Below are 13,639 nucleotides of genomic sequence, written 5' to 3'. Positions count from 1 at the left end.
ACTGTATTAATGCCCGATTATATTTTCTATTTTCTTAATTCAAATTTTTACTCATTTCTAGCTTCCAAGCGTTTCCGGGATTGTCGGTAAAGTCAACAATGACCGGTCACAACTTCAAAACGAACACACTGATACAGGCCGCCATAACCGGACACCATCATCGCGGTACATCACCGTGGCAGAAGAATCACTACAGGTAAAATTATCGTCGAGTAGGGTAACGTAACCTATTCTCGGCCTATGGTCCTATTTTGGGCCTAACGCTAAAACTCAGGGCAACTTTTCACTGATAATAATGATATACAATTTATTCTGTTCCATTTAAGCTGACAAATCAGGCAGAAGTTACTTCAATCTAGAGTTTAAGCATTAGGCTACACAATAGGAGCTTAAGCTGATAATAGGTTCCATTACCCTAGTTTATACAGATTGAACCCCTGAAGATATAAAGCTATAGCCATAACCGTCATTTACCCTATAAGCCGAGCCGTATATCAAGATTCTCACAATTTGTTCGTTTAATTAATATTGCATATTGTATTCCTCCGAAGAACGTGGTAGGAACAAAGTTAAACCCACTGCCTTAATTCGGCTGTTTTCTCATAACAATAGATATTATTTTTGATGTCTAGGGTGCATACTAATCACTTAGCACTAATTACAAAACAACCGAATTAAAGCGGTGGGTGTAACTTTGTCCCTACCGCGTTCTGTGGAGGAATACAGTAAATTAATGTTCGATTGCATTTTACATTTTCCTAATATACATTTTTACTTAACTTTTATCGTTTCTAGCTTCCGAGCGTTTCCGGGATTGTCGATAAAGTCAACAATGGCCGTCCACAAGAACTTCAAAACGAACACATCGCTACAGGATGTCAAAGCCGGACACCATCACCGCTGGCCTTCACCGTGGGTGTAGAATCTCCACAGGTAAAAGTATCATCCAGTAGTTTATACAAATTCTTAACACAGAATTACGACCAACTCAATGTTTAAGGTTCAATTTACTTTGATGCATTTTTTTAAAACTCAAAAGCAGTTTTTTTCGACGCATTATTTTAGATTGCAAAAAGCTCGCGTCATTTTGTGTAAAATATCAAAAGGAATCGAATAGTGCGAGCTTTTTGCAATCTGAAATAATGCATCGGAAAAAAACTGCTTTTGAAATTTTCCAAAAAGCATCAAAGTAAATTGAACCTTAATGCATTGTAAACATGCTTGATTCCCATATTCGTGATCCGTTCATGGTGTACATTTCCTCCTACCTGCGGACCGTGAACTATTGCCGTTCATGAATATGAAATTTGTTTTTATGCGTGAACTGACGGCTTCGGTAATATCTGAACCTATATCGTCAGTCTGGGTGGGAGTTGGTCTGTTCGGAGATAAACAAATATTTGAGCGCTTAATTTTGGCCAATCGAGCCACTGGTTATAAAATCGGAAAAACAACTTATTATAATTAAATAATTGCTGCACGCCTGAACAAATGACTTATATAGGAAAAAGCGAGAGAAAAACTTTCATAAATCGATTTTACACCTGTGCAGAATAGTGTATGTTGGGGTTTTAGGCGATTTTCGGTTAAAACCACAAATGTTGAAGAACTCAAAACATTGTATCGTGATGATTAAAATAAACCTCATTTGGTTTTTAATAGTAAAGCATCAAAGGAATCCAATAAATTGACCTGTTTTCTCCCAATTTTCAAATCCTAAAAATAGAAATTCATGTTTCCAAAGAGATTATATTATTAAATAAAGTTATTCTTGGATAAATTCTAAGAAACTCATAGGAATGGTTTAGTTTCATCATAACGATTAAAGAAATAGAAAGTGTTTTATTTTTAAATAAAGGATTTTGCAACAAAATCCACCTAAATCTCAACTTGCACTATTCTGCCCAAGATGAAACACAATCCAATTGATTTTTTAGGCTTTTTCCTATAAGAATTACTTTATTTAAGTCATTGATTTCAGCACGCAGCGAAGTTATTGTTTTTGTGATATTATCTCCATGAGCTTTGATACATGATGTACCGCATGCAAAGGAAAATAGCCTACATGGACTTTTTTCACCCCATGTCGACAATAGTCCCATATGCCGTGTATCGAATATATTCTTCGAATTATACTTATTTGTAAATTGATCAATTTACAAATAAGTATAATTCAAATATATTTTTTATTTTCGTTGTAGATTCGTTTTCGTGCTTCGAACACCCATGAAGAATTCGTACCAGAAACAGGATCGCTAGAAAGAGGTAATTTCTGAAAATGTTTTTTTACTGCTCAATAGGGAAAAGTGGGGTAGTTTCGCCAACTTAAGAAAATCATCATCAATCACACAAAATTCGAATGATGTTAAACATAATGGATAGTTTCAAGCCCTATTTACATCATGAATACAAATTGGGCTAAAACTGTTTGCATTTATGTATAAAACTAGGTGCAAATAATTTTCTTCCATAAAAGCACTGTTGGCCAGTGGGCAGATTGTAGACACACACACACATGAATACAAATTGAATATAAAATGTAAACTTTTGAATATTAAGAAAGAAGATTAAAAAATGTTCGGTTTGTAACCGAAATTAAACCGTTGGGGTAAAGTGAGCACTCTGTCGGGATGGTATGAACGATGGAATATCAACGATAAGTTATTTTCTGATTCAGAAATCTTATAACATTTTTGACATTTTGAGCTAGTCTAACATTTTTTGAATATTTGCACTAGAGAAAAGTAATTTTTGGTATGAAGTTTTGGTTGCTCTTGAAAATTAATAACACCGTGTTTGTGTAAAGGTCATTTATTCAACTTTCTAGGCCATTTAGTCATCTTTGAGGCTGTTTTTTTTAGATTTTTTGACGATTTTAAAGCTCTCTATGCGTTGAATAGCTGTTTTGGAGATTTGAGGTATTTTTTTGCATTTTTAAAGCTTTACTGGTGTTTGTAGCAATTATGTTTTTTTTTGTGTTCCATTTTGACGTATGTTTCTTATGGATTTTTATCTACTATAGGGCAAATGGATGTAATGTCGTCCTAAATACCCCTAATTTGGGCCCTTACATAAATTCAATAATCGACTAAATTTTCAATAGCGACCAAAAATATCCATCAGTACCGTCCCAATGACGGTTTTATCTAAATAAAATTTATAAATAGCAGATTTTTAGCGATGGGCCCAATCTTAGATCCATATGCCAACATTAGAGCCATTTCCCCTAAATTATATACAGGGAATCCGAACTAATGGTTTGTTTGTTTATTCGCCAACAGATAATTGCAAGAACTGCCAAAAAGTAAAAAAACGATTGGAGAATGCTGAAACCAGAATCCATGTACTAACCGAACTAAATTTGAATCTGCAGATGGAAAAAGTAAAATTAATGGCTCAGAACAAGGAGAAAGCACCGGTAAGTTGATGCTAGGAATTAAATCGACATTAGATAATAAGTAGGGTCATGTTATTTGTTTAGCAGGCTTTAAAAGAACGCATCACTTCCCAATGTGAATCCATATCTAATTTACCCTTCCCACTAACAAAAACGTCTTTCCCGTGATAACCGTGGAGATGCAGAGGTATACTCGGTCTCTAGTAACAACGGTTGTTCAAATAACAATCCTTTCCCTCCCCGATGACCGTAAGGACGTGGCCGGCGCCGTTATTGACCTCAAAAATAAGAATTCTCCGGATTTTGTACACTGAGAATGGATTGCTAGTCACAAGCCCCGTTCATTCATTCATTTGTGCAAATTTCGCTGAATCTGGTCAATCACGGAGTAGCAACTACTGAAATGTATGGTCATCAATGCTCAAGCTCGCAATTGTTACCAGACGTCTCCAATGATCCGAGGTACACAAAATCATCCACCACCTTGAACTCATCTCCGTTGATTGTCACATTTCTGTCTTTGCGAGCCTTATCGCGCTTGTTTCCTTCAGCTAACAAATACTTTGTCTTCGACATATTCATCTTTAATCCCACCTTATAACTTTATCCAACCTTACAAAGGTATAAGATGAAAAGGTTTATAATAAATTTCACTTATTATGGTGAAGTGCGGACAAAGTGTGGGTAGACTATACTTCAAAATATTGTTCAGTATTAACGAGGGGGACGACTCTATCTACGATGCAGGAAATATTGTGTTTTACTGTGGCTAGCTGCGCGTACGCAGATAGATAGTGTAGATAGAAAGAAGATTTATCACGATTTTGAAGATTTCCTGCAAAAAGATGATGTGCGCTGCAAGTAGAAGATTTTTCGAAGATTTATTCGCTAGTGTTAGATTTTTTGAGCATCTAGAATTGAGATTATGTGTCGCCCCCTCGAGTATTAAAGGGGTGGGAAATGTCTTTCCCAACCGCTCAAACCAAATTTATTTTAATTTATTTCATTTGCTTAATTTTTGCATGCACAACTTATTTGTAATGTTGTTTATTATATATTTGCAGTTCGTGAATAGTGTAGAAGAGTGGTTAACCCCAGAAATTGTCTTGAGAACACACATCGAAAGCCCCGCAGGATCGGAAGGGGACGGCCGATTCATTTCCGCTTTGGCAGATCACTTGTGGAACAGAGAGCAACTACAGGAGCGATCCGTGAAGGGGAAGATGTGTAATTTGCATCCAAAAAGTGGAACAAAGAAACCGGCAACGCCGTCCAAAGTAGCATTTATACTTGAGAAATTGGTTCAGCGGGTCGATATAGAGGGAGACCTGGAGCCAAAACGCAAGATCCCGTCCCGGGTATCTAGAAAACTTAATGAGAAAATGGCGAATGCACGCCGCAAGACGGTTGGCAAATAAACTCGAATCCTGATGAATGTGGGCGTCTTAGTGGAATACCTGTATTGTATAATGAGAGAGAGAAGGATTAGTATTTTCCATTAAATTCAACTACTTTATTTGTTTATCCTTGATAAATACGCGTATTTCGTCTACAATGTGCAGACTTCTTCAGTGTCTTGTACTAATACTCGACTGAAGAAAAACATCGCATTTACCGAATATATATTAACACAGGTACAACGAGTAAGCAGCGGAGTACCTACTCCTATAGAAAATTAAATTTAAGTTTACCTAGTTTCTAAGTGAAAATGTACCTGTGTTAATATATATTCGGTAAATGCGATGTTTTTCTTCTGTCGAGTATTAGTACAAGACACTGAAGAAATCTGCACATTGTAGACGAAATACGCGTATCTGTCAAGGATAAGCAAATAAAGTAGTGGAATTAAATGGAAAATACTAATCCTTCTCTCTCTTATTATAAATAAACTCGTCTAGCTCAGAGTTGATTATAGAAGAGTTGCGCAGACTGAAACCAAAATCTACCTATCGAACTGTCAAACCGTCTACCAATCGAGCATATAGACAAGCTGACTCTGTTGCGTGGGAAGTATTGTTATCGAAACTAGAGAAAATTTCACAACCCAGGTGAAGTCATCCGAGGTGTAAACAAAAACAAAGGTTGACAAAATAATAAAAATGCCCATTGATCTACATCAGTGTTGCAAGCTTCACTCTGCGTAACTCTTCTATTATCAACTCTGATTTAGCTATCAGATATTCAATAGAAATCTATATATATATAAAAATGAATTTCAGTCTGTCTGTCTGTCTGACCCTTATAGACTCGGAAACTACTGAACCGATCGGCGTGAAAATTTGTATACAGGGGTTTTTGGGGCTGGGAATGGTTCTTATGATGGTTTGAGACCCGCCCTCTGTAAGGGGGGCTCCCATACAAATGAAACTGAAATGGCTGCATAGCTCGAGAACTAATCAAGCAAATGGAACCAAATTTGGCATGTGGAGGTATAAGAAGAAGGTCATAGGGGGTAGCCCCTTAGGTAAGAGTGGGGCTATGCTAGTGTAATAGGGAAAATTCAGGTCATTTAGAAGATCAAATTGAAAAATCAGGTAATAATAAAACGTCTCGTTTATGCGTCGATTTTATAAAGCATTAGATTTAAAAACTTGGTCTTGTAAACACTTCACACAATTGTCCGGTAGATCGCTAAAAAATGCTGCAACAATCGTCAAGCTCGCTGTAATGTCACCAAGTGCCTCGTCACCCACGAATTGGCGCCTATGTCAGTGGTCTAATAACTCTTAGCGCGCTAATGGCATAGTTCCCCTGCCGCATAGAGAGTTGCCGCAATGATATTAGGTTAGCTAAGGTCAGTTAACTGACTGGTGGGAAACGGGAGCTTAAGCAATGACTATCATGTACGCATTTTTATGATGTTATCTAACAACAATGGTGTGTAGTGTTTACACGATCATGTTTCTAATTATAATGTGTTGTATTATCGTTCCAATTGAACATCGAAAAACACCACACGTGACTATCGATTTTAATTTCATAACGTCGTACATAGTGCGATCTGAAAACATCAGTGAACAACAACCACGAGGCACAATTGAAAACATCCTAACAACGTTTCGTTGTAACGTTTTGTACACCTGAAAACATCCTAAAAACTTTTGGTTCTAGTAACGGGAATTATCTACATAAGAAAACATCACAATACATATACATATAGAAACATTCGAACAACGTTTGGTTCTTACGTTTTGTACATCCGAAAACATCCCTAAAACATTTGGTTCTAACATCTACATTAGAAAACATCACATCACATTATCTACATTAGAAAACATCAGAATACATTTACATATAAAAACATCCGAACAACGTTTAGTTCTAACGTTTTTTACATCCGAAAACAACCAAAAAACGTTTGATTCTAACATCAGGAAACCTCTACATTAGAAAACATCAGAAAACGTTTACATATAAAAACATCCGAAAAACGTTTAGTTCTAACGTTTTTTACATCTGAAAACATCCAAAAACGTTTGTTTCTAACATCAGGAAACATCTACATTAGAAAACATCAGAAAACGTTTACATTTAAAAACATCCGAACAACGTTTAGTTCTAACGTTTTTTACATCTGAAAACATCCTTAAAACGTTTGGTTCTAATGTCAATAGATTGAAATTTTTGACGTCAGACCGACATTAGAATGGCAAAATTTTGTTCCAAAATTTCTGATGTATACACCATGTTACGTTGCTTAAATACAACTAAATCATAATGTTTTCTAATGTTTGACATCAGGCATACATTTGATTTCGATGCTGATGTAGACATCAGAATCAAACGTTGGGCTAATGTAAATTTCTATTCGGGCTGTTTCGTGTAAAAAGATAATCGTTACGATGAAATACGAACACCACTAAACATTTCCACATTTCACTAATCCCAATAAGGCTGTCCACGAGACAGTTGCGATCAGCTGACTTTTTTGTTTACCAAGAACTTTTGACAGTAGAACTGACAGTTCACTCTCATATGAATGTCTGTTTTGTTACGTTTACATTCAGCACCATTAACACCAGATCGCACACACACTTTTGATTTCTAGCTGTCAGTTCCACTGAGAAACGTCTCTTAGATCACCTTATAAGCTGGTTGGGCCAGACCTTGCATGGGTGGAACAACCAAACGTAAACAATGGCTTTGAATGAAAGAATTGAAAGAATCAATACACACTCACGCAAACTAACAATGTTATTTCAAAGTTCGAGTGGTAGTAAACGTCATTTTAACTGCTCGAATGAAGTGGTTAATTCAAGTATAACAAACATTGCATTAAGTCCTAAGTTACATTGAGAGATTCTCTTCGTCGACTTTCTCTTTGTACCCTTACGGCCATGTATGTATTTTCAGCGCACAAATTGGTAAAATAAGCTTTTATCTAGCATCTAATACGACAAACACAACAAGAAACGGTTATGTGCTCAAGTTATTAACGAAAGAGAAAGTCGACGAAGAGAATCGATCAATTTTATTTAGGACCTAATGCAATGTTCAGCTTGAATTGTTTATATTTGCGAAGGGACACTACATGCTTATGGTTATGAAGTAATGAAATTCGGTTGTTAGCGGAATGCTTAAATACAACAGCAAAAAAAGGGTTGTCTTCCATTTAATTCCACTTAATTAATTTTGGTATCCATGGTTAGGTAGGTTCCGATTCAGCGCATTGTAGTTTCATTTTTATACCTGTGATCTTGACTTTTTTTACCTAGGAGATGAGTACTTAAGGGGGTTAGATTTTGATAAGTTCTTTAGTGGGAATGACACTGATGAAGATGCACATTGTATTCGAAATACGTATCTGTCATGGATGTCTATACGTAGGTGTCAAGGTAAATCTTCTTTCTATCTACTCAGCTTGCGCGCAGCTAACCACAGTGTGAGGTGCACAATTGACTGAATGGATTACCATTCAGTCATAGTGCAATATCCATTGATGAACCCCTCGACGAGCTGTCAACTGCATGAACAGGATGAATCTATTCATCTTCTTTAATCTGTCCACCCAACGACGCTTCAATCAGCAAGCATCTCGTTCGTCCTCTTTCGTCGCAGAGCAGTTGAATAGGTAGGTTGTGCCTGCTCTCCAAAAGGGTTGGGTGATTCCGGTGGGATACGGTCTAAACCTCACACACAGCAAAACAATTTTTTGTTGCATCGTAGATAGAGTCGCCTCCTTCGGTAGAAACTGCGTATCAAATCCAAATTAAAAGAGAACAAACATTGTGCAACCCTGGCATCGTTGGTGAACTTCGTCAAACACCACGCACAAGTTTTCAAAGTGCATTATTGGATTTGGCCTAATGGTCGGATACCATCTTCAATCAGGTTGCCAGAATTTATTTTCACGCCTTAAAGAAATAACAAATCTCCAAGAGGTTCTGTAAAATCCAGGAGGCTGGCAACCCCACACAGCAAAACATAAATTTTAATATTACATCCAAGAGGATGCACTTCAATCATGTCGAAAATATTATCGCCTCAAAAATAAACAAATACAGTAAGAGCAGCGTAATGCCAGTTCATGCACTGTATTGATGATAATTTTGTCTTTTTTGGCATATTTTCGACACGATTGAAGTGCATCCACTTTGATGCGACAGAAGGGTGTTTGATGTGTTTTTGTGGGTGTCAGCACAATGTGGCAGAGTGACTTACCCCCTGGTGCAGGTTGTGCGTAGTACGACGGAAATTAGTTTGTTTTAAAAAAAATCTCCGTCAAACTAATCGGGAAATAAATCTGATTTCAAACTTCCGGATTCTAACTGAAGCACACTTTACTCATTATGAACTGAAACTGACCTAGCGACACAGGCGCTTATCGTTTATTCCATAGCTGACACAGTTACTACAGTAAATGATTTACTAAAATTGTTATGATACCTGAACTGTCAATTCACAAGTTGAGTTTGACGAAAAGCGCTGTGTAAAAAATAATACGAAAAAATGTAACAGCTTTAGGGTCAACGTGTCATCCACTGAAACGTATCTCAAAGGATTCGCCAGACATCTTGAAAGAGCCATGAATTTCCATTTAAATCCTGACATCCATTGCTTGTCACATAATTTCCGCTGCTGTTGATGGAAAATAATTTACCCTCGGCCTCCGGAGTGATGCGACGCGTCTGACCGACTACGGGAAATAATGTGCTCTGTCACGGTCGCCATGTGACGGATGGCTCCGCGGAATATCCTTCTTGAGCTCTGATGGAACGGCGAGGATCAGCATTTTTATGCTAGTTTCAGATTTTATATATTGTTTTATTTATGATGTGGCGAACGTGTTGGAGGTGGTGGGGACTCACACCATTCCCACACAGTCATCACACATACGGGGTTCGGGTGTGCGTGGTGTTAACTTTTAAGTCAACTTATTGCCACACCATCGCACTAGACCGCGCAAGCCGCAGTGTTTACTGTTCACATTATTCAGCTACAACGAACCTGGTGCCATCGCGGCCGCCGCCCGTGTGGATTTCCGTCCTCTTGATGCAGATAAATGAGCCTCATTTTTCTCCACTCACAACGCGCGTTGATGAGTTTTATGCAAATGCAGTCGGAAGCCCAACGTGTGTGTGGTTTGTGATATTCGCATCGTGAAACCGGCTAGCGAGCTTGATTTGGGTTTATTCCACTTTGCCGGCATGTTTTGTTGCATAAATAGAATCATTGGTAACTTCTTGATAGATCCGACACTATATATTATTATCTTCCGAATTAACTTCCACAAAACAGCAATTTCCAAGTCTTGCATAAGTTAATTCGATAGACTCTCACTAAGTGGCGCTAGTGTAATAATATATATCAACTTTAAGAAGCTCCAGCTAAAGCCAGAAATAGGATCACCCACCCTAAGTGCGCCGTTGGCGCTGAAGTTCAAAAATATGCATTTTTTCTATACATGTAAGCTAGAGAGGGTCTAGTATAAGAGAGAAGCCAGTCCTGGTTTTGAACCAAACGAGCAGTACGTGTCTACACTGAAACAAGGATCATAGTTAGAAATACTATTTTGCAGAAAACACTTATTATCAATATAACCACGCTTATTACCGTTAAATCTACTATGAATTCAGTATAGTTGACTACGAATGTAAAACAATTTACTATGATCCTGGCGAAACTACTATGCTTGCTCAAAATGCATAGTAATTTTGATAGAAATAATAGTAAAACTAAATGAAATTGTTTTCTGCACAAATCTATTGGTGAGGGCATTTAATTTAAACCAGCAATATAGTATTTTTGCCAATGGATTTTGTATCAGTGTATCTTGATTGCATTGGCAGTGTTGCTAGAGAAATCATCTAGGCATAGGTTGCCAAGACAGTTTGTTTTGAATCCACTCCTCTCTTATACTAGACCCTCTCTAATGTAAACCACCATATTAAGCAAAACACCCGCCGTTCCGAATTACACACGTCACTGAAGCGAACAAATTGCAACCAGAGTGAAAGGATTCCATCCATGCCATGGTTACCAACATTGCCCATAACAATCAACTTCAATACACTACTGCGATGAAGGTGTTGTCGGATGCCTGGATTGGATCGGTTGGTGGCCGGATATTTTTTTGCTCACATCCTTTTGTTTTGACCACGTTGTCAAATTTCGAAACTGATTGCCGTTGCATGTGGTGAGATTGCCATGCTCTCGTTCCACTCCAGCCCAGAATCATTCTGCCCCACTGGTGGTGGTGGATCGCGCCGCACCAATGTACTTACACTACACATATTGTTCGGGTGCGGTGCGATAGTGATAGCCTTCTGCTTTTGTCACATGATTGAGTGGTAATGCAATTATTGGTTGCACCCATTATGGGTGCCGCTGGAAATCTGTTTTATGTCACGCAATAAATTTCAACGCGCGCGCGTGTAAATTCAAATTCAATAAAAGCATTGAATAATTTAATGAACTCTGCCAGACCCCAAACGAGGCCCATTCGTGTTCCGCAGCGTAATGAATGGCTGCAGGAGGCGGACTTTTGCTCGTAAGTGCGGCAGCGGAAAAGCGTGACTTTCTACCATAACACCTTCCGGTAGAAGATTTGTTTGCAATTGTCATTCGTTTTTTTTTTTTTTTTTGACCAAAACAAAAACTACGTAAATGATCAGTGATAAATGTTGAGGTTGATATTTACCGTCGGAAATAAATTAACTAAATTAAGGACATAGAGGAGAGCTCAATCTTTCGGGTTTTCCTGCACGGTAATCACAACAAACTCTATTACGACTATAAAGTACGTTTTGTTTTTGAAAATGGAACTACCGAATAAAGGAGTATACTGTTTTTACTCTCTTTTGCGTAAACTGAAAGTACCTCAGAATCTGCATACTTTCTACACCGACAAACCGACATGACACTTAATTCTGACTAATTTACGAAAATCGTAAACGGTCGATTTAAATGTGCAGTGATCCGAGGATTTTTTTATCTAGATAAAAATAATTTGTCCAGAATAGATCAGACATGAACCAATTCATAACTTTTGAATGCGGGTTAATGGTTTAGCTAAATATTTCCGGCGAACACGGAGCCAGATGTCAGTAGTGTGCTTTGGTCAGAAATTTTATTGCTTTTGCTGTGGTCATTCATGTCGGTTTGTCGGTGCTTTCTACACCATACAAAACAGCGGTGCCGGTGGTGTAGTGGTAAGCGTGATTACCTCTCACCTCAGCAGGCCTGGGTTCAATCCCAGTCGGCGCCGCCGGGATGTTCTGTCTGATGTATAACATCTCTGATCACGCCTTCCTTCGGAAGGGAAGTAACGCCGTTGGTCCCCGGATCATGAGTAGATGGGTCGATAGGTAGGGTCCAGGTGTGGGAGCTGCCTCCCTGGCGTCGCTAGCATTGGTGCTCAGCACGGAAAACAAGATCGACGGAAAACAAATCAAGGAAATACACCATACAAAAAAGTAAAAATGGTTAGTTTTGACTCCCTGAACAAATTATAAATTGCGTAATTTGTAAGGACTGTATCGAAAATAAGTTGTAAACAAAATGTTCCTTCCAAATCCGTAAAAAATATATTTTTAAATAAAAAAAAATGTGATTATGTGTGTAATGACTATCATAAAAACTAAACAAAGAAAAACAAACCAAAACATATTCTTCAAGGGACTGGCCTCATGTTAGATTTAGTTCCTCTTATGAGGTTTCGGTCAGTGCATTTTTTCAGTTTTTTGTAACGCATCGTATATTTTTGACTATTTCAAGGTTCTGAGAACTATTAATATCCTTTTGAAGATTCTCTTTACATTTGCCATTCAGCATCAGCAATCGACATTCCATAGGTTGTAATTGTGAACAAGTGGAATTGGGTCACTCTCAGCGAAAATAGAACAGTACAAATATGAAAGAGCTGCTTATGATTAAAAGAAGGAATAATGAACAATTAAATATTTATTTCCTTCTTTTGACCGTGAGTTATACCTTGCTAAGTTTGATGTGTGAGTATTTATATTGAAGAACAGCTCCCGAATAGAAATTGTAATGTAGGAAACATCAGCAGACATCTTCAATACATTAAATTTTAACGTGTATTGCTGTAACCTTAATGTATTCAGACTTCAGTGTGACGTCCAAGTACATAAAAATACATTAGCCTCAAACGTTACATCAGAATCAAACGTCTTGACGATGTAAAATTTGACATCAGAATACATCCAATGACAACAGAACCTAACGTTACATTAGAATCAAACATCATCACGATGTAATTTGTTGCACGCATAAAACATCAGAATACATCCAATGACAACAGAACCTAACGTTACATTAGAATCAAACTTCATCACGATGTAATTTGTTGCACGCATAAAACATCAGAATACATCCAATGACAACAGAACCTAACGTTACATTAGAATCAAACATCATCACGATGTAATTTGTTGCACGCATAAAACATCAGAATACATCCAATGACAACAGAACCTAACGTTACATTAGAATCAAACTTCATCACGATGTAATTTGTTGCACGCATAAAACATCAGAATACATCCAATGACAACAGAACCTAACGTTACATTAGAATCAAGCTTCATCACGATGTAAATTGTTGTCCCTCGGTCTCTCGCCGCATGCAAAGTTTGTTTTGTCCTGAGTCAGCACTACACGGCGAATGAGAACGACCCAAATTTGAGGTTAGTTCACTCATAAATCGCAAAAAGTGCAGGAACTCAGTTTTGAATTAATTTCCCTCATGTTCCGAATATGAGAAAAGCAAAGATTGGATTC

The 13,639-nt window shown here is 37.7% G+C and overlaps 1 protein-coding gene across 1 annotated transcript in view; it reads left to right on the top strand.

Annotated features, from left to right (window-relative positions):
* LOC135704831 (uncharacterized) overlaps positions 1–4,832 on the top strand; it is a 31,972-nt gene extending 27,140 nt beyond the window's left edge. The window contains exons 5-9 of the mRNA XM_065226346.1: positions 62–196; positions 796–933; positions 2,202–2,265; positions 3,282–3,418; positions 4,462–4,832. Of these exons, the coding sequence (XP_065082418.1) occupies positions 62–196; positions 796–933; positions 2,202–2,265; positions 3,282–3,418; positions 4,462–4,815 (828 nt within the window). The 3' untranslated portion in view covers positions 4,816–4,832. The remainder of the gene's footprint in view (positions 1–61; positions 197–795; positions 934–2,201; positions 2,266–3,281; positions 3,419–4,461) is intronic.
* Positions 4,833–13,639: the final 8,807 nt, after the last annotated feature.

Source organism: Ochlerotatus camptorhynchus, unplaced genomic scaffold, assembly GCF_037179485.1.
Source record: "Ochlerotatus camptorhynchus isolate MF236.1 unplaced genomic scaffold, CSIRO-AGI_Acam_v1.1 ptg000248l, whole genome shotgun sequence".
In the NCBI taxonomy this organism is placed as follows: Eukaryota; Metazoa; Arthropoda; class Insecta; order Diptera; family Culicidae; genus Ochlerotatus; species Ochlerotatus camptorhynchus.
This window is presented reverse-complemented; position numbering and strand designations above follow the sequence as displayed.